General features: G+C 41.2%; 1 protein-coding gene across 1 annotated transcript in view; it reads right to left on the bottom strand.

The window, feature by feature from the left end:
• Window positions 1-14,059: 14,059 nt before the first annotated feature.
• Window positions 14,060-22,175, bottom strand: part of PRKCH (protein kinase C eta) — a 44,141-nt gene continuing 36,025 nt past the window's right edge. Inside the window, exons 11-14 of the mRNA XM_053474881.1 lie at window positions 19,325-19,463; window positions 18,675-18,863; window positions 15,383-15,526; window positions 14,060-14,804 (exon numbers count right to left, since the gene is read on the bottom strand). Coding sequence (XP_053330856.1) covers window positions 14,631-14,804; window positions 15,383-15,526; window positions 18,675-18,863; window positions 19,325-19,463 — 646 coding nt within the window. The 3' untranslated portion in view covers window positions 14,060-14,630. The remainder of the gene's footprint in view (window positions 14,805-15,382; window positions 15,527-18,674; window positions 18,864-19,324; window positions 19,464-22,175) is intronic.

The following is a 22,175-nucleotide window of genomic DNA, read 5'->3' as shown; positions in this document are numbered from 1 at the left end:
CCTACCAGCAAGTCAGCTGATCCTGCCGAGGGGCAGGGTGGGAGCTGGTGAAGGGGCGGGGAGCGGTTAACCCTACCGCTGCCAATTTGCCAAAGAGGCCGCTGCACATGTGTGGCGGGTCCTGTGCTGGAAAGGGCTGTGTGATTTAAGGGGATTTCGGGTTTTTAAAACAGATTTTTGGTGGGTTTTTTTTGTTGCATGCAGCCAATACTTTACTGAGAGGGTGGTAGATAAGCCGAACAGCTTCTCAACAAACAGTCCTCACCTCATGTTTCTCACCTCATATCCACCTAGAATGTAAATTCCTGTGAGAACAGGGCCCTCCATTCCTCAATTGCTTGTCATTTTGTACTTGTCCTTATTTGTAAAATTTTTACCTTGTACAGCGCTGTGGAATCTGTTGGTGCTTTATAAATAAAGTATAATAATAATAGTAATATTAAAGTGGTAGAGGGTAATACAGTGAGGTATTAAACATGCATGGGATAGGCATACGGCTCCTGAATCTAAGACGAGACCAATGACTGATTAAGGTTTGAGTCTTTACAGCAGGAGAAACGGGCGACTAGACGGGGGCCGGATGGGGCCGATCTGCCGGCAGCGTCTAGGTTTCAATGTCACAGGTGCTGTTGCGCCCTATTTTCTGTAGACTTGCCCCAGACATACAAGCGATTTGGTGGTTTTAGCGTTGAATCTGTAACATGATGTCTAATAGATGGTCTCCTTCCTACTGCTCAATCCCCAAACCCGTCCCAGAAACAATTATTCCGTTGTGTAAAAGTATGCCTTGTTCCGAACTTTTGCTGGGAACACTTATTTGTCATGTGACACAAAAACGGGTACTGAGGGGTTGTGGCCACAGATACTGAAAAAGCTGTGAACTGCCTCTTCCTCCATAGTCCTACAATTCTTCTCTCCGATTGGGTACTTGAAGCCGCCAATCAGTGGCAGGAAAGTGCCGCCATTGAAATCAACTCGAGCACTTTCTGCACATCCCAAGAGGGGTCGGCTGGCAGTGGGAAGGGGGTGGTAAGGGGCAAATGCATATTGGGGGACTTGGCAGAATCCCCCCATCTTTTTTTTTTAAATGGACACCATGAAAATGTAAAAGGTCCACGCGGCTATCATATGCATTAAAGCGAGTATGATAGCTGGAGAGTCCCTTTAAGCCGTGATTTGTGATTAAATAAATTCTGTTCACCCCCTTTGACCTCCAGACGAATAATCCGTTGGTCAGTAAAGCATCTGCTTCCAGGGATCTGCTGACCTTTTAAAGCTTATGATCCCAGCTGACGAGATGAAGCAGCTGTCCTTTTCGCAAAGGTGTCGAGAGGCCGGCCCCGAGAAAGAAAACACAACTACTAGGATTCCGACTTGGTCTGCTATACATTCCGAGTAAACCCGTCACAGCGTGATGTCTCTGATCCAAGAACATGAGATCGGATCACAAACGCTGCTGATAATATAAGTGCATGGAAAGTGTTAAAATAACCCATCTAAAATACCCTGGGGTGTCTTTTTTCCAAAAATATATGGTTCGATGGGAGTAAACTGAATTAGCCGGCTTCAAGGATGTCCCAAATGGGACATAGGTGCAGGATGGCCACATGTCAAAATTCCAAGTTGAAAAACTGAAATGCGCGCCTGAAATTAATTATTAAGTTTGTTTAAATAAAAATGTTATAATTTAATAAAATGTAATAATTTTTTTAACAAAATTTTAATTTAGTTTAATTAATATAAATTAATAATTTAATTGATTAAATAATTAAAAATAAATCACAGAAAAAATAAACACCTAATATGCTCCTGTTTTAAGAAAATATAGCTCCATCATATTCTACAGTGTTGTAATGCCACGGAAGGAAGTTTTACTTTGCTGAAAGGGTGGTAGTTTAGTGGAACATCTTCCCAGCGGACGTGGTAGAGGGTAATACAGTGAGGGTATTAAACATGCATGGGATAGACATATGCCCCCAGACTCTAAGGCGAGACCAACGACTGATTAAGGTTTCTCGTTATTCATTGTTTCCCCATTAATGATATCCATGAAACAGAGTAACGTTAGTACGTTTGCTTCTACTTGTTTTAATTACATCGAAGGCATTTTTATTGCCTGGGAAACTAATAATGAGGCAGGATTATCATTCCAGACATTTGAAATTACAGTTTATATGGAGATGTAGGAGCTGCTAAAACAGCCACAGAATAAAAAATCTATAATAAAAGCCAGAAACTGTGATTTCAGTGTTCCAAAGTCATAGGGCCACAGGGGGTACCGAGCCTTTGATGCCGGGCAATTTAAATTTAAGTGTTGGGTGAAACAATGCACAAAATGAAGGGTGGTAGGTGCGAATGGTGAGCTTACCAGTCCGTGCTCGTGAAGTTGAAAGGTGTACCCCCGCATGTCGAGGGCCAGGGGGGCCCATTGCATCCCTCTGTCTTCATAATGCCCACTGGACCTCGAGGACGGAGCTTTCCTTCTCAGGTACGCACTCGATCTTGGCCAAAATTGTGACGGTTACATTATATACATCATCGTTGTACCGTTACTCATACTAACTCCTGCAAGCTGAAAGGAAACAGAAGAAGCTTCCTGAAACAAATATAAATTTCATTTCATGTTTAGTAAAAGCCCAGTTTAATTTAGCTGAGCTGGATTTACATTCCTGATACACCCACGTTCTAGCAAATAAAAGTCTTTTATAGCTGAGGCTTAACTTTTCAAATATCCTTCAAAACCATACAAAACCCACAGGGTGGGTCAAGCTGCTTCCCCACCTAGAACCTGTCGGGACAGGGGTAGAGCTCGGGGGGCAGCGGAATTCAGAAACACGACCCTGCGGCCCCGACTTCATACTGCGCATGTCAGTCTGAGTGACACTCTACCTTCCTAGCTCCGCCCCCCGCCATCCCAAATCGCAGCGGGTATCTTGGCATGTATTATAACCACTATATATATATATATATATATATATATATATAATGAAGTCCCTTCCTCCATAGATTTTCATTAGTCAGGAAGTCTGGCTGAGTGATTAAGACTGAGCCATTCTATTATTCCCCACAGGCAGTATGAAAGGGATTCAGGGGTGTTTGTCTAGTAGATTGGGGATCAGATAACAGAGCGCGAACTCATACAAATGGCTGAAATGCAGCTGCTTGAAAACATTATATTACGGGGCAAAAAAATACAACTGGGGTAAGAATAAGTTTTCAAAAATATCATAATAATGCAAAAATAGGCTGAAACTTCTCTCTGACTTTTAAATAAGTAGCAACGAGCTGTCCTGGTTTTTTTAGCTAAAGGGCTGTAAGGGTCAGAAGTGCAGGAGCTCGAGGCGATCAGCTTTGGGAAGTTCCCGAGTCGAAGCCTACGCGGCCGTGTCCAGCAGCCTGGATTGCCGTCCCTGGTTTTAAGTTTCTCACCAAACTTGTTTTTAGCAACAAACATCTTAATAACGTTGCATGTCGTCCTCCGGTCAAAATCGGTGCAATTAAGATCCAGTAAAACCTTAATACTGTATTTCAGGGATGTGTGACAAAGTTCACCGCCTGCAAAGGTATCATTTACAGTCACGGAATAAGAACATATACAAGCAAGGCGGCAGTCAAGATGCTATATATATATATATATATATATATATATATATATATAAATTAGTATTATATATATATATATATATATACATTAGTATTATGTATTATATATATATATATATATATATAAATTAGTATTATGTATTATATATATATATATATATATATATAAATTAGTATTATGTATTATATATATATATATATATATATAAATTAGTATTATGTATTATATATATATATATATATAAATCAGTATTATGTATTATATATATATTTTAGTATATATTTTAGTATATATATTATATATATACATTAGTATTATGAATGTCCTGTCAATATTCATTCAGATATCTTCATTTTGAAACATAGAACGTGCTGGCAGATCCCCCATCTAGTCGCCCGTATCTCTGGACTTTATTGCAGGCCAACTTTTAAACTTCTCAGTTTATTCTTCAATCTTAATTCTAATTTTGAACCAGACCTAATTAGTATGACGGATTTGCTATAAAATTATAGCAGATCTGTCCTATTTTTTCCTATATTTTTACGATTTTGCACAATATCTGTGATTGTCTTTAATAAACTAAGTTATGTATATGTATTAAAAATCCAGCTTAATCGAATACCATTTCATACCGCCCAGGTGTCCCGTTTTTGTAGGGGACAGTCCTGCCAAGTGCTGTCCTGCTTTTGTATGGGTTTAATAATAATAAATGTATTATTATTATTATTAATTTATGTATTATTTATTTTTTATTATTTTTATTATTTTTTTATTTATTTATTATTATTTTTTTATTACTTTGGAAAAGACTTTGAGGTTAATCCAGACGAGGACGTGAAGCTGCCAGTAACATCTCGTGAAATATCGGCTGGCTTCTTGTATCTTGAACTCGTTTGCCTTTAATGGCGATCCTTCTGTTCTTTGTTTGAAGGGTTATAAATGTATCACTTGTTGCTCCGACGGGCTTTATACGGCAGGTAACTCCTGTAAACCCGACAGCCATTGTGCAATGTCCCGTTTGCTCAGCGGTTTACACGCAGACTAATTGCTTCTTCTATAGAGCCCACCACTTCCTGCTGTGTAATACCCCGGCTGCTAGAAACCCCTGATTCTAGGTGGAATTCTCTGGCCACTGGCCAGTGCCCTACACCTTAAATTACCCCGCACCAAATCCTCTTTGATCCTCTTATTTTATTTAAACAATATCATATTCCAGATTATGCCAAGCAGCCAGAATTGCCTTTCTTTTTTAAGGGGCACTCTGGCCATCGTATGCACTTTAATACATATTATAGCTACGGGGTCTTATAGGATTCTCTACATACACACATACAGCCTATTCTACACGTTTGTCCCCATGCATACATACAGGAACACAGGACAGTATATATACATGTATATACTTGCACTCACATGCTTTCATTCACACACTTTTACTCATTCAGGCGATGCATACACTCATGCATACACATCATGCTAACCACAGTCATCAAAACATGAAATCCTTCTATTAAGGGATAATATTTCCAAAGGTCTAGGTTCCTAATATACCCGGGTTAGACGGTTTATTCATCAATAAAATACAAATTAAAAAAAAAAAACAATTTTCTTTTAGATAAGTTTATTTTGCAAAGATTTATCCTGGAATCCTGCCAAGTTCAATGTTACTCGATGTTTTATTGCAACGTTACAATGTATTCAAGACAAAGAACAGAAAGGTGACTCAACGTGTGATATGTAAACTATCGTGTGTGCCCATCACGTAAAGCTTTAAACCTAACGTGTTCAAACATATACGTGTTGAAGATAAAGTTACAGTCTAGCCCCTGAACTATATTTTCAATTAATGACCATTTTGCATTGAAGTCAGAGCATTCATTCTTTAGTTACTAGAGGTAGAAAAGATCTCATTCCTCCCCTCCTTGTGTCGACTTCTACTGAAAGCGAGGCAGCATACTTAAGTACACTTCCTGCAAATGAGTTGGAGTACTCCATCTGACATCAATGGGCAAAGCAACAGCCAGTGACATGTATAGTTTACATACGTATATAAGGGGAATGCACCTTTTAGACTTAGTCCCCCTATCGTAGTCTCTTCATCTTTAAATGGAAACACAATTCGGATCATGTTGGGATTTAGACGGGGGGGGGCCTCCGAGAACCAGTGGACCTCCGACAGTCGCCCTGGAAACTGCCCCAATGTGTAGAAGCTGGTCTGGTACCGGGCAGGGGTATATAATAAAAGCGTGTACTGGCGCGTCGTGCCGTGGATGATATTCTGTCTAGGACCGGCCTTGGATTAGACAGACAAATGGCTCTGCTGACGTGTGGCGCTTGGAGGAGTTTCAGCCTAAGTGACCCGTGGTTTCAGGCTGACATTAAACCTTTGACTTGCGAGTGACTTAAAAGCTTGTTTGTTTTTTAAGATGAAACCGAGACTATTCACAATGAGCCCTGCCGGGGGACCCTGTATTTTAACTTCCTCAAGCCTTTTTCCTTTATTAGACCACAGCAGGGATCCTTCCCAGCTGAGTCAAATTAAGCTACTTGGACCACATTGGTCCAGCTACTTGGACAGCTACTTGGAGGACTGTCAGTAGCCTTCACATTCCCAGCCTATGTATTCAAGGCACAAACATCTCCATGTTATCTGCACGATTATTCCTCCCCATTATGTTATCTCTCCGCTTGTGTTAAGTTTGTGATGGCTGCATTAGATAATGCAACTTCTGCCACAGGCTGCCATCAATCTCAGCTTCAATCAGATTTCACAGACAACGAAGGCAGGGATTCTTTACAGTGAGGGCAATAAAGGTAGGGAATTCACTGCTATCAGATACAACGAATGCTTTCAAAAAAGGGCAAAAGCAGAACATTTGGGGCTATAACAGGAATATTTTAGAGAAATCTGATTGGTTTTGAAGCCAAGAAGGATTTTTTTTACCCCCTAAGTGGCAAAATTAGAAAAGAAATTGGATTAAAAGCAGGAAGGATCGCTAAAAGTGTTTTCAACCTAAATTACTATGTAACATACGGGAGACTTTTTATAGACAAACATACAACGGATACTTAAAAAACAAACACTTTTTTATTTATTATGCTAATTGTTTTTTTTTAAGAATGCATAAAGAAAAAAACCTTCAGGACCTCAAGCATTTTATGTTCATCTTCAAAGGACGGTAGACGGCAATATTCGCCAAGAACGCAGGAGAAAGCACCCGCCGGGACTGAAGTCAGGCAGACCACAGCGGCTACACGATGGAAATATCTTCATGTCTCCGCTCGCTCGCCTCCAGGGTTTGAGTCCTTCGGTTCGTGCGGACACTGGAACATGAATGTCATTCACGTGAATGAACAGGAGCTGAGTTATCAGTAGGAATACTGTTAAAAGGGACACAAAGGAGGCAAGGAATGAGCTCAGATAGAGGGTAATCGTCCTTAGAAAACGATGGGGTTTATTCAGTTAAGGGGCAGTTGTTTGCAGGAGAGTAATGCTCCAACTTCTTGACTTCACATGGTGGATCACCATATCTGGGAACACCCCGGACTTCACCTGAAGGGACTGATTAACAGGCCTCAGGTCAGTTTATATATCCTCCTTTGGTTCTGCCCAGTGCCTGCCAAGGGCTACCAACTTTTTTGCCACATCGGACCCTGATCCCAAACCCTCTGAGCCCCTTTCAATTCATTTTGGGGGGATAGCCCTGCTTCTACACATGTCTACATTGGTGTCGTCTGGCCTAGGTCGACAGGTCTACCGCAAAACAGGGAGCCCATCAGGCACCCTGTAGCCCAACTGTTTGAGTCGACATAGTCCTCCATAGTTGACTTCCTGGATATGACATCATATCCCGCCGCTCAGCGGTAAGGAAGGCAGCGCAGATGGGGAGGCTGATGGCCACCTCCCTGCCTCCTATAAAGAGCAGTAGCATGAGACTGGTCTGGGGGCAGCCGCGAGAAAATCCCCAGGTACGTGGATCTCAGAGATGGGTGCAAGCCCCACACGCTCAGTCCCTGGGGCATCTTTACTATTTGCCCCATTGCTAATCCACCCTTAGTTCTCCTAGACCCTTTGACAGCCTGGCCCAGCTGCATCCTCTCATTCAGGCTCTGCTAACGTCCCTGCCGCTGAAGCCCCGTGTAATCTGACTCTCCGCTCCATGTCCAAGCAGTCGGGCTGCTCTCTCACATGATTTCTGCGGAGAAGACTTTATTTCCTGTTTGTATCATTTTTTCATTGTTGCAAAAAAAAGAAACTTGAAACATAAGATCTCCAGACGGCGCGTCAGCCGGGAATTCTTATTTTGCCCAACGGATACAATAAAGACATGGATTTCCACACAACCAGTACCAGGGCAAACAAATCACACACGTGCCGCCAGTCCACAATGTTGCACATTTTATTTTCTCTTTCACCTAATGAGTGAAACATGAAATGATAACAATGTTACCTTCAAGCATCATCAGACGATAAGGGCAGCGGGGTCTGAGCCGGAGTCCTTACAGTCCCGCAATGAGATGGCACCATGGCCTTGAGGCCACCCAAATGGCAAACATGGAGGACACGAGGACATCATAATGACGCCCACACTGAAGGCTGCTTCCTGCCCCATCTCTTACCCCCGTCCCACGGATAATGGAAGTAAACGCTGTGTCTCAGTATGAATAGTAAATTGTTTGCTTTTTAATGGAATTAACCCTTTTGACAATTTTGGGCAGTATATCGGTAGGGCATAAGAGGGTTAATAGCGTGTATATATATATCTGGACAGAAACACAGTTAACTTCTGCATCTGACTGCACAATCTCAGGTCCCCAAACCTCTTGGACTACAACTCCCGGCAATCTCACACACTCAAGAGGTTTGAGCATTCCTGCCAATACAACACTTTAAGGATCCAGATGTCGCAGCTCCCAAACTTGGACCCACACCCTGGTAACGTACGCAAGAAGACTGCCGAGAAACACGAACGGCAGGAGTCTGCGATGTGTCGCAATGCAAGTTTTATGAATTTTTAAAGTTTGTTATTTCGGCAAAATGACTTTTATTGCTTCTGGAGCCCCCAAAAAATGAAGAAGTGAAGAAATCAGGATATGATACAACTGTTTGTGATATCTGCGGAACCCAAATAAACCTATTAACCCCTTTCCAAAGAAATTATTTGAAATTTAGCGGATGCCGCCCCTCTACCATGTTTCATATCGGTAGAACAGAACCTTTAATTGGTTAATGTTACAAATGATAAACATTTGTACCGAACAGATGGTAACAATGTAAAAATAATAACAATATTTCAACTTATTGTTGCCTTTCATTATAAATGAAAGCCGATATCAACGTCGGTACCCCTTTAATTTTAAAGCTGAAGTCCCACTGATATTTTTCTCCTTGACCATAAACCCCAAGACCGAGAACTGATTAAGGTTTGAGCCTTTACAGCAGGAAAAACGGGCAGACAAGACGGGGGCCGAACGGGGCCGATCCTGGGGCAGATTCTAAGTTTCTATCTTTAACATACGTCTGAAAACGATTTCAAGTGTTGTATCTAAAGCTGTTCTCATGCTGCTAATTTGGACCCGAGAAGATCCCCAAGAGACCCCGTCATGTTCTTGTCCAACCTTTACAGGAAACAACTCAAGAGCCTAAATTTTCCACTTCGTGCTGACCAAGGAATAATACGTTAGAAGAGACAATGGGCAAACGGCATCACGGAAAGTCTTCGTATTATAGAATTAAATGCGGGCGGCTGCCTATAAAAACATCTGCAGCTTTAATTAAAAGGTTTCGCGGAAATGCCCTTTTGTCGCAGACAGCTTATACTTATTTCGTTAGACAATGGGGTTTATTTCGAGTAGATAGGAGCATTAAAAAAATAGCAGATCCCGTTTCAGAAAACACATTATGCCCATCAGTGTGCCCAGCATATAATTTAATTTTTTTATTTTTATTTTTTTTAATGAAAATAAATACAATCTCTGCTTACTTTCTACGGTCGGCTGGAATAAAATAGGGAATTTCTATCAATGCAAAATAATATAAAAATTAATATTAATAAAAAATAATATTCACGCTGCTGCATTTTAAATGAATCAGGAATGTAATGGGCTTGGGGGGGCAGAAAGCCTTCAAATTTATTTTAAGCAGGTTTGAGAATACTTTATTCGACCGACGTGTCTTTTTTTTTTGAGATTATAGGTTTATGTTAAACGAGAGAGAAAAATTAAACAGAATTTATCAATTGCATTTTAACGTTGATAAATGTAAGGTAACGCAGTTGAAACGGAGACATCCAAAGGCTATGTATTATTTTTAAGGTGCAGCACTGACGATAATAATGTAGAAGTAGCCAAGCGATGCAGCAAATCAATGGAAGACACATGGAAGCCATACTAGGCAACTAAGTCTAAGTTTCTAGCCCCAATCTCAGGCTGAATAGTCAGGGTCACACAGTCCTTCATATTCTACTGGGATTTCGCAATATCGGAGAATCCCAAATGGGGCTTTTCTCCCTTTTTTGCATCACGGCTGCAATCCCTGCTTGAGTGCAGGTGACTTTATTCAGAATATCCTAAAAGGTCATGGTTTTCACGGTTGCCACCATTGGCGAGTCGCTGTAATAGTGATGGACTAGCAAAAAGAGTCCCAAGCTCTTGGAATGATCCAAACCCTTATTTTTAGGCAGGAAGCCAGCGGTCTTGTAACAAAATTGCCTATTCCTGCTTTGAATTTCACGTATTTTGTTTCCATGGCGACTACTGCAATTATCGCGCTTTTATAATGTTATCTGCATTAATAAACGCATGCCTCTGAACTTTCAAAACCATCCCAGAACCGTCTGAATACAAACTTTTTATATGTCTGGGCTTAAAGAAATCCGTAACTGAGTCACCTGTATTAACCGATGAGAAATAATGGAAAGACGCTAATTAAAGAGATTAAGTTTTAGCGAGTCCGTGTTCCATGCGATGGAGTCCGGTGCAAACCGCGAGACCCTCCACGGCTGTTAAATAAAACGTTTCACATGCGTTGTATCCGATAAAAGATTTGGTGGGGGCAAAGAAAAGTGATCCTGCGGATCGAACGATCCCATTGGCTGATATGGCGTCAAGATCACTTTTAAAACTTTGGAAAATAACTTTTTTTTTTTGCACCCCTGTGCCACGTTTAGGGGATAAATCCCAGCCATTTTGGGGAAAATAGAAATATGTTTTCCATACTTGGATTGCAAGCTCTTTGGGACAGGGACCGCTAATGTGTTCCCACCAGCTGTATACCGAACACATAATACCCCAAGATGTCTCTTCCTCAATCCTTTTTACTTCCTGATAGATTGCAAGCTCACAGGAGCAGGGCCCTCCTCGCCTTCTGTCCCATTCATGAGAACCAATGCAGCAAACCCAAAGAAGGACCTAGAACTTCCAGGCTCGATGACCAATGCTGGGTGCTTCCTTGGGCTGGTGGGCACTGAACAACGTCGTATGTATTCATGCGATCGTAGGACGGACAAACGTCTGGGGCAATAGAGGGCAACAAGGAAGATTCCCCAGCTCCTTTTATTGGCCGGCGTCCAAATTTACCTCCGAGCCCATCTAGAACGAGACACATTGTATATAACCCGATCTAGCGTTCTACCAAAAACATAGTATTTTTCTGACATTAAAAATGGAACGAGCCCCCGTATTCTTCATCGTGTTCCCGAGACCTTATTACTGTTTGTGTAACGGTTCATTCCGAAATACCCCCCCCCCCAGTCTTCTAGCCTCCTCCACCAACTCAACTCCTCTTTTAAACTCAATTATCCCTAAATTGACTTTAGGAATAAAATATAAAATCCTCCCATCCTATGTATCAACGTCGCACTTTGACAAAGTTCTGAAAGGAACAGGAAATTCCAGAGAAGGACAAAAAATGCGAGAGGCCCTTGGGAGAGGTCATGGAGAGAGAGGTCATGGAGCTGATCAGTCACTAAGACCAGGACAACATGGAGCGGCTATAGCCGGAGGATAGGAGGGTGGAACGAAGCCGGCTTGGACCGGTCATCTCCGGGCAAATGCCACAACGCTCCATATTCACCCAATCGGCCTCAACAAGTCTGGCTCTAGAACGGAATGTCCTGAACCTAGAACAGATACATTGTATATATTTCTATAATCAGTTTATACTAAGAGGTTCCTCAGATATATAGCGATTTTTGATAAAATTTTGATTTTTTTTTTAAAATACATAAGATATAAAATAGTTGTTGTTTTTTTGCCAGGCCTTTGGACCGTTAGGAGAAAAACACTGGCACGGAAATAACACGCAGAAGAGATAAGCAGATAAAGCCTGCTCAGGAAGCGTGGTCAGCTGCAGACAATCCGACGACGTCTTCCCTTTTCACATCTGAAACAATATACGAAAAAGTAATATTTTTGGGGGGCGAAGGAAACTGGTAAATACGGAATAAATGCACTTTTTTAACATTCTCAAACAATATTTCAATCAGAAACGGTTATATATCCTATATTATGCAATATGGCAGTTATAACGCTGGATTACATTTGTTTTTTAAATTTAAATTCTAGATAAAATGAATTCTTCCTCTTTATCACATAAAAAGTCTTGCCGAAGCCACGCCCCTAGCCACACCCCTAACCACACCCCCTAACAGGTTTATTATAAATGTTGGGAGGTATGTATTAGGCAGCTGGCTTCGGACCGTCCCGACAGCGTAGCTTATTAGAGCGCGGTACTAAACGTGAACGTATTTACTCCTGAAATGCCCTTGAACTTTGGTGTAATGTTTTACGGTGTTATTTAAAGCCGTAGTGCCACGTGTAACTCTATCACACGCAGAATGAGGTCTGGAATCTGGATAGTACACTTGCCCTGTGCAGGGTGTAACTAATGAGGATACATTGAATATTTTTTCTGCAGTGTTTCATACATTTTTTTGTACAATTAATGTGTTTTTTCACTTTCATTAGTCAGGGAGTCCAGCTAGGTGATTAAGACTGAGCCATTCTCTTGTTCCCCACAGGCAGTATGATAAGGAGTCGGGGTGTTTGTCTAGTAGATTGGGGCTCAGATAACAGAGCGAGAACTCATACAAACGGCTAATATACAGGTGCCTGAAAACATTATATTATGGCCTGAAAAGTCGAATTTGTTTAAAAAAAGAAAACAGCGCAATATTTTGTAAACATTTTTTAATAATTCATACTGAAGAATATATGGGGGAGGGGGACACAGATCTTCATTTCACTTGTCAGGTTAATATTACAGGGCATCCCAGATACAAAAATCTATGGTTACATTAGCTGAAACCGGACAAAATCTACCGAGATCACACATCCGAGATCACACATCTCGTGCTATTCTTTGATCGTCGATGATCTTCTGACTGCGGCTGCTGAAAAATGTTTTATTGCTTATCTAGAAAACAGCAATTATCAATAAATAAAAAAAAAATGTAAAACTGTCTGTACATCATTAACTATTATTATTATTACTCCATGTATAAAAAACAAAGGTATATCCGCTAGGCTACAGCTTGTTGGGAGTTGGTATCGGGTAATTCACTTATCAGCAAGTTTTGTCCATTTTTATTAATTTACTGAAATTATGTACAATTTTTGTTACATTTAACTCACTGTGATTATGAGTAACCTCAAAAAGCCGCCCACCAAATTTGTCCCGAATTCTGTTCCGAGTTCACTACTTTTCACGGGACAGTAAAAGAAAAATAATTAAATGATAAATCCTTTATTGTGAAATATTTTCCCCTTCATCCCACCTACATATGACATTTCTTAGAGAAAAGTCTTGTAGCCCCTTGGGTCCACCTCTTGGTCAGGATGTGGCAGGTCAACCATGGTCAACAATGTCCACCAGGATTTTTGACACCGTGACACTGCCATCGGAGCAGAGAGAGGGGACCGTGGGGACCTTCCTCTCAATTTATATGTTTTTTATAGCTTCATCCAGGACCGGACTGGCCATCTCTCATCTCTCTCAGCAAGCTAAGGCCCTGAGGATCACAAGAGTTACAGTAACTTGCCGTTCCAAGTGGTGATGTATGGCAGATACGATCCCGGTGAAGAAAATGCATGTTGAGGAACACGATTATCGGTCATTCTGAATCATTAAGCGAGGGATTGTATCAACTTCCTTTGTATGTGTCATTCTTGATATTGTTACTGTAGGGCTTATTTAACACCTTGAGTAAAAACATATCTAAGCGTGTTTTGCTACTAGTACTGCAAGCAAGATGGAAAACGCTGAAAATAGTCCATTGGCACCATGTTTGTGACATCACTGTGCAGCCCCATATGCAAATAAGGTTCTCCAATGCGAAATCAGTTGCATAGTAAATGGAAGAAAGAGAAACCGTAAACTGAAAAACTTTTCTCTCGTATATTTGCATGCGATTCTGCAAGCAAGCCTAGAGTAAACACAGTTATATAATGTTATGATTTTCATTCATTCGCTTTATTCCAAAAATAACCTGTTATGCGTTTCCAGAAGGTCCCATAAACATCTAATACATTTGGGATGGTGCCAGAAGGACACATTAACACCCAAAAGGTCATACTTTGCACTGCTGTAAATATCAACCATCAGAGGCACTTTGAATGAACGTTTTGCGAAGGTTCCCTTATTGATAAAATGTATCAAAGTTCCAGAATGCGGCATAACTGTGGTCAACAGCCACGTCCCTTCTGGGCTTGTCCTGGCTCATCTTCTAGAGAAGAATGAAGTTTATGCTGGAGAAAGCAAGGCCGTGTCGGATATAATCTGGCAAAAATCCCATCCATTCTTCAAACGAGCCTTTCACGCGTCTCAAGCAGAAAAGTTTATTCTTCCAAGATCATCCGAGGCTTACTCTCAAGACACGGAGATAGTGCCAGGGTTATAAATAATTAACCTCCTTGGCGTAGGAATGCACTAAGTCAACAAGACACACTAGCTAATGTTTTCTTCATTCTGTCCTCCGCTGTCGTGGTCTTTTGCTTAAATAGGAAGTCACGAGAGATGCGCGCTTGCTTACACCCTGGCATTGTCATGGTGGGAAAGGCTGGAATGCTCGGGGGCAGTGTACGAAAAGTTTCTGAACTCGCCCTGGTTAATCATGGGGACCAGCCTATCGTCGATGGGGGTTAATACTGCATCCTCCTTGATGAATTCTGGGTCGAAGTTGCTAACGTCTTCCTTAGTTTTCTATGAATAAAAAGAAAAACGTTAGGTTTTAAGAGGGGCATTGGAGCCATTCCTGAACTAAACAGAACATAGAATTTTATGGCGATTAGGAACCATTTTGGCCAATTTCCAACATGGTCAGCTGGTGTGTCAATGGTTAGCCACCTCCGGCCAATAGTTTTATAGCTGCTGAGGGGCAGCCATTGGCTTATAATTGGTTGGAAATAATTTATTTTCTAGCTGTCTTCTCATTGGCTCAAAAAGCACAAATAAACCAATCAGAGTTCAGCACCGATTGAAGACGCGTTGAGTTTCTTCCGTGCCGCTACGACACTCACACTACCTGCTTTCTCGAATGTGCAGGGCTTCTTGGACTCATTATCTGTCTGATATCTGGATATTGTTACCGAATACTAAAGTTCTAATGGTACATAGAACTAAAACGATAAACACCCAGCGCTTGGCTGGAAAAAGTTGGTACCATACAAGGTGTAACAACCACCAGCGTTCCATTCACCCGTTCTGAGGTCTTCATAACACGTGAAATGACTTATTTTTCATTGTGAAGGCGGAATAACATGTGCCGGGGTCATACTTACAATGCGGGGTCTGAACGGCGGTTCAATTTCTTTCCTGTTGAGTTGATCCCAGTTGATTTGTTTAAAGAACGGATGCATTTGAATCTCCCTCTCTCCACCCTGAGCCATACTTCCCAAACGCTTGTTGGGATTCTTCTTCATGAACTGTAAGTAGAGAAGAATCGATCAGCCGATAGATTAAATAACGCATCACTATCCTGAATAATTAAAAACAGAATATAATAATAACAACAATAATCATTATTATTATTATCATTATTTATAATTATTTTTAAAAATAAAATAATAATAATAATAATAAATAATAATATGTTCTACACATTCTATAATGCAGTACCCTCTTTTGGTTGCTGGAATAGGTTAACTGTTAATTTCCATCATTAGAAAAAGCAAAACTAATGGAGGAAGAAAGCATGCGCATAAACAGCCCTGGGACGCTACTTTTATTCGGTCTTCTAAAATAGACAAAAAAAGACATTTTTTCACTTTATAGGCAGTTGCCCATAGACATTCTTGTTTGGTTGGTTGACTTACAGAAACAACAAGGTGAGGAGGACCCTGCTCCAAAGAGCTTACAATCTAGATCAATAAACAGAACGTTAGGATTCAGGATAATAACGCTACAGTTTGTTCTCTTCTTTTGTAGAATTGTCTTTAGATAAAAGTCTGCTCACAACAGGCTCTTGGCTTTTTTGCCTAACACACCCCCCCCCTTTAAAAAAAAGAAATAAATATCGGTTCAGTAAAGCGATGCCTTAAATAAATTCTATTTATTTTCGGGAACTGCTTGTAAATGTGTCTTTTACCCCCCCCCCCACCTGCTGCGGCTGTAACAGAGCGCGTATTCATGGATTTTAGGAGGAATTCCGAATTCCGTAGCTTTTCCAAGAGAAACATTAAGGCCGTGAAGCAGACACGGAGCAGATGAATGAACAGGGTACTTGGGTTTCATGTGATTGTGAGGACACAAAAAACCTGCTTTTAATCCACGATGATCAGCAGACCCTGAGCTGAGTGTCTGTGGGACACCTAACTACCCCATCATTCAAAAGGTACCATCAATGATACTTTGTAACCTACGAGGCTGCCCAGAAGACATCTGCTAAGGGGTCCAGAACCTTCCTAACTGGCTCCTTTCATTAAAAAAAAACCCTAGTTTTTAGACAGTCCACTGAAGAACCAATGAGAAAAGAAACTTGATACTTGAACACAGGTGACATCAGAAGACATCAACTGTGGACTTTTCTTCACTGGCTTCATGGAGAAGAAAAGGTCACAGGAATACTTAAGTTTTCTGGCCAACTATGTAAATTACTGCATTTCTTCACTTGCATAAATGTTTTACAAGCAATAAACCAGCTGGAATAGGAAAAGTATTTTTCATTCATGTACCTTTTCGATAAAACCCACTAAAACGGCTTAAAAAAAGCCTGCGCCATTTCCGAAAAGGACCTTCTCATCTAAGGAAACTTAGTAAATCTTGTAAGTGTCTAAAACATTGCGGTATGTAGTCAGTTTTAAGACCTGGTACCGCTTTCCGGAGACCGGGTTAAGCTCGGATTCTGGATTTTTACAGCGCAAGAACTAGGGTCCAAAATTAGCCTGCGGGAGCCGTGGCATCTCCCGCAGGAAATCCTCGAGACTAAGTAACAGGATGGAACGTTACATACTTAGCACTGGAGGCTCGGGAGGAGTCCCAAAAACACCACGCTCAGAATTTCCGTTTTAAGTGGCAAATCATTTTTTTTTTTTTTTAAATATATATATATTTTTTTTAAGTCAAAAAAGGTAGAGAAGAAAAATTACAGGATATCAGGAAAAAAAAAAAAAAAAAAAAGATAAGGTGGGATCAATACCTTCGATCAAGCAACAATAATTCCCTGTAGAACACTCTTCCCTTTTTTTCATTAAAAAAAAAAAAAAATTAAGGAAACTTTAACTTTTAGGGAGGGTCCTCAATGTCCCCGTATATTTTTTTTAAAATTTAAAGTCAAACTTTTCAAGATCTGCGTCCAAGAACTGCTCATGGATTAAAAGAATAACGAGAGGATGGATTTCCTCGAAGTACAGATGACAACAATGTATCGCTGGTCTGAGCAGGTCGATTTCTTGTATCGTAGAGTAATTTAACCCCTTAAGGACAATGGGCGGTCCCTAAAGCCATTGAAAACAATGCATTTTGAGCTCGTACATGTACGGGCTTTGTCATTAAGGGGTTAAGTATCCAGTTACAGCCGGCACGCACCTAATTTTCCTAACAAGGTCTCTGAATGCAGCCAGCACGCTAGGTATGAAGACAAATATATGCTCTGATGCAAATCACGCGCGCGCCGGCAGGTGAGGAACCCCGTCCAAAGCATCTCCTAGGACACAACATCGACACAATGGCTGCAGCCAAATGCCTTGTCTACTCAATGCTTAGAAAAGGGGACAAGGTGTTCCAGCCTTGGCGTGCTCTCCTACCAAACCGGATAAGAAAATTTTAATAAACAGCATATAAGAGAGTCCTCCCTCCGACCTGTAATAATGAAGTGTAATATTAACCCTTTTTGCGACGGCAGCTTTCATGACGTGTTGGAGGATAAACGTTCACAGATATATCACGCGTCTTAAAATATCTCTAAGAGAATAAGCTTTCTGATGTATATGAAACAATAGGTAGCAATTTCTTCTATGACCACCTTATATTTATATAAATTAGACTTGTGGAAGAGGGACCCCAACAAAACGAAGCAATAAGCTCTGAATTTTCGTTTGAATTATGTTTTTTTTCACTAAATCTCACACTCTCTCTCTGTCTCCTTGCCTTGTCTGCCAATCACTTCGGAGTCCCTGTCTCCTTGCAGCACAGTTCTGCTTCTTCTCTTGCATCTTCTTGTTCTTCTGTCTTCTTTCTTCATCCGCTGCTCTTTGTGTCTTCTTTCTTCGTCCACCTCTCCATTGGATATGGCCTCCGGATGAACTTCACCAGAAGGGTGGAGCATCAGAGCTTACAATCTCCCCTTGGGGTGGCTGGAGATTGTGGCGTTTTGCGGAAGTTCACCAGGAGGCAATGTTTATGGAGAAGAGGACGAAAAAGAAGACACAAAGCGCAGCGGACGAAGACAGAAGAACAAGACCACGGATGTGGTTGGCAGAAAAGGTAGGGAGATATTGAAAGTGTGAGAGAGTGAATGAGAGAGTAAAAGAGGGTGAACATGAATGAGAGCGTGAAAAATTGGTCTGAATCGTTCTTGTGTGATATAAACACGCATTTCTTGGTACAAAGTACAACTCTGCAACTGAGACTTACAGCCTGCAGGATCGCGACGGCATCTTGTGAGAGCCAAGCGGGGTAGTTAACCTCATCGTTCAATATGGCTTCAAAAAGGTCGTCTTCATTTTCCGCCTCGAACGGTGCATGGCCGCAAAGCATCTCGTACAGGAGAACGCCCATGGCCCACCAGTCCACAAGAGGGCCGTACTGCATCTCCTGCAGAATCTACACCAAGACAAAACAGAACATTGACATGAGAGCTTGAGGACAGGTAGGGTGTAAGGCACCAAGTGATATTTGCCCCTGGGTTGTGTAACGTCAGGAATTGTGTATCTGTTGCCCCCCAAAGACTTATCAGCAATCGATCGTCTACGTGAAGGAAACCTATGCAACAGTCAGGATGGAATCTTTATCGATCGTCTTGGAACCAGATCATGTTTTGGATAAATTAACCCAGTATCCCTTTGCTTACAAACAGGACACAAGGAAAAAGAGGTATTTTGGGGATTTACTAGTCTCCTTTTCTACTGTTTTGTATCCTGTTCCTATTTTTTTCCTGAATTTAAGAATTTGGACAGATGCTATATCCCCAGAATGGAATGGGCGTAGTAGACCCAATTGTTAATTCATTGTTTCCATTCATTTCTGAGAGCGAGATGCATGAATGAGGCCGGTTGCCGCGCTACCTCCGGTGCGATGTAATCGGGGGTCCCGCAGAAGGTCGACGTCGTGCAGCCTTCCCGGATCCCCTCTTTGCACATCCCGAAGTCGGCCAGCTTACAGTGCCCCTCGTGGTCCAACAACACATTGTCCAGCTTCAGATCTCTGCATTGAGACAGACACAGAGACAATGACATTGCAGCCAAAGACGGGCAGGGGGTCAAACTCCTGCGGCTCTCTGGATTCTTTGAAGCTGCAGATAGACTTAGTTCCTCTCGTTCCATAAGTGCCTCGTAATCTATGCTATAAGGAGGATGTCAGCATCGGGTTGACCTCAGAGAGCAAGAGCAGACCCCGTCACTTTAAAGGGACATTATGGTCACAATTTCCGACCTGTCTGTGGAAGATGATACATTGTAGCACACACAGTATACAAACACTATCAACAAAGCATACAGTTATAATGTATACATAATTAAATATATTATGTGTAGTGCATTACTGCTGGCTCTATCCATACCATATATTTTTGTTCTACATATATCATATATATATATCTCACCGGGATGTACTGGGCAAACAATGGAAGTCATGAAACCAGTAGATAAGAGGTCAAAGAGATTATCTTAGATGCATAGATGTTGTAGCATGGGCAACGTTATTGCTAGTCCTGCCAACTGCCAAAAACACTTCCCGAAAAAAATAAACAGTCTAGTCCCCCAAAATTGTATTTCTTATTCTTATTCTATTTAATGTTACTTTATGTCTACGCACACACACACGCTATTATTCATGATAAACTCCAATCTCTCATTTAATTTTAGGCTCAAACTCGTGTAAAAGTTTTCATATTTCTTATTCTTCTATGCCGTGATTATTTTTTCCATATTTATTTTATTTCATTAGAAAAATTCCGATTTTTGCCATGCCGTTTGCAGGAAAAGGGTTAATAATCATTATTTCTGGGAAACTGGCGCTCAAGGAGTACATCTCCACTTTCCATTCTTCTGGATAAATGGGTCACAGTAGGCTTTTAGTTTTCGGTCCTGTGGTCACTGATATATTGGGCATCATTCCCAGACGTTAACCCGGGGCTCAGACTCCCAGACTGTAATTGGTCCGCTGGCCGGAGCTCGTCCCACGTACACTCCGTGGCACAAAGGATCCTTTTTCCCCAACTTGAGCTGCGTTCCAGGAAAAAATCTCTTTCACACCTCACCAGTTTCATCATTCCTTCCTTCAGTTCCATTAATCCCCCCTCTTTCAAACATACATATTTTAAGAAGAAAAAAAAAAAAAAAACTTAATAAAATTGCTGTTTCATGCACTGGAACTTCATTCCCATCAGCGGAAAAAAAAAAAAGTGCCAGTCATTAGAAAAGCAGTGCGTTTTAGAAATGAGAGTGAATCTTCATGGCATAAGGTATGTCCAGCTGCTGCGGATTACAATTCCCATTATCCATAGTCAGATATGGGAGTTGTAGTCCATTGGAGGCACACATGGGAGCTGTTAGGCTTTGGCTCCACATCTCTTGGTTGTTACCCCAATCTCTGGCTCTCGGGTGAATGGGCAGATTGTCAGGGTCGCCCAGCTGACTCATATATGAGCACCCCAATTGGTGCTAATTCACAGCTGAAATCCCTGCTTGAACACAGGTGACTGCTTTCAGAGTGTCTTTACCTCCTGGGTTTCATTAGGATCATTATTTGAATCATACAGTTGCCACGGTGAATAACTATGATGGAATCTTTGTGACATCTCAGGATCTTTTAACAAATTCTTATTATTAGTCTACATTCCATCTGCCATCCATTCATATAACTCAGATGTCTCCCTCGGCAGAGTAAGTCGTGTTGGACGCCATCACGTTTCTTCTCATGGATGTCAGACTTCCCTCTGGAACTCGAGTTCCATTATTAGAAGTCTCAATGCCTTAAAACTCTCATCTCAACTCCCACCCTAGGTCTTGTAGACAATGCATCTCATATACAACCATGACGGATTCCATTATCGATGGCCATGCAGTTCATTGAAGATGGAGGCTTCTCTCTCTCAATGAACACGGAAGGATTGGGAGGTGTGTAATAAAACAAGGTGCTCCCTTCCTGCAACCCAACAGCCAATCTCCAAGTTGAGAAGAAGAGTGACGCCGATGAGAGAGAGAATTACATTACTATGAGAACGATAATGATGCGTCCTCGTTTCTTCAATGATGGTGTGGTCTTAAAGAGGTTCTACAAACATAGGCAATAGATTGGGTAACAGCTACAGCTTTATCTTATTCTCACCACTACCTTGGAACAAGGCAGGTGTCACATTTAATTTACACACAGACTCGGTTTGTCTTCTGAGGAACCTACCACTAGATTGCAAACACGGATCCTAAATAGAGTGAGCGACACGTCCTCCGAGGTGAGAAAGCTGGAGTCATGTGGTTGGCTCTCCTATCTCTGGACACAAACTATCTATCCTTCCTGTGGTTAAACCATCTCACGGTGTGAACATCTCAGGTCACCGGCACGGTAATTCAAGAAGACCTGATCATTTTTAGGTGATAATTATAGTTACAGTTCACCTGGACCTGACTCGCCAACTGAGCACTCGGTTGAAGAGAACCTGAACCTGTGGTGACCTGGTATTGACCATTAGAGCATAAAAATCCTAGACTATGTTAACATTTTTCAAAACTGACCTGTGGTTTCTGGTATAATTTTATTTAGATAGTTCAGTAAAAGCTCACAAAGCCCCTTTATTTTTTTGTGTTAAAATTGTCATATATATATATATATATATATATATTATTATTATTATTATCATTATTAAATGTTATATATATATATATATATCTATATATATATATATAATCATTATTATTA

Source organism: Spea bombifrons, chromosome 9 (assembly GCF_027358695.1).
Source record: "Spea bombifrons isolate aSpeBom1 chromosome 9, aSpeBom1.2.pri, whole genome shotgun sequence".
Lineage (NCBI taxonomy): Eukaryota > Metazoa > Chordata > Amphibia > Anura > Pelobatidae > Spea > Spea bombifrons.
Note: the sequence above shows the minus strand (reverse complement) of the source record. Positions and strands in the feature narration are given on the sequence as shown.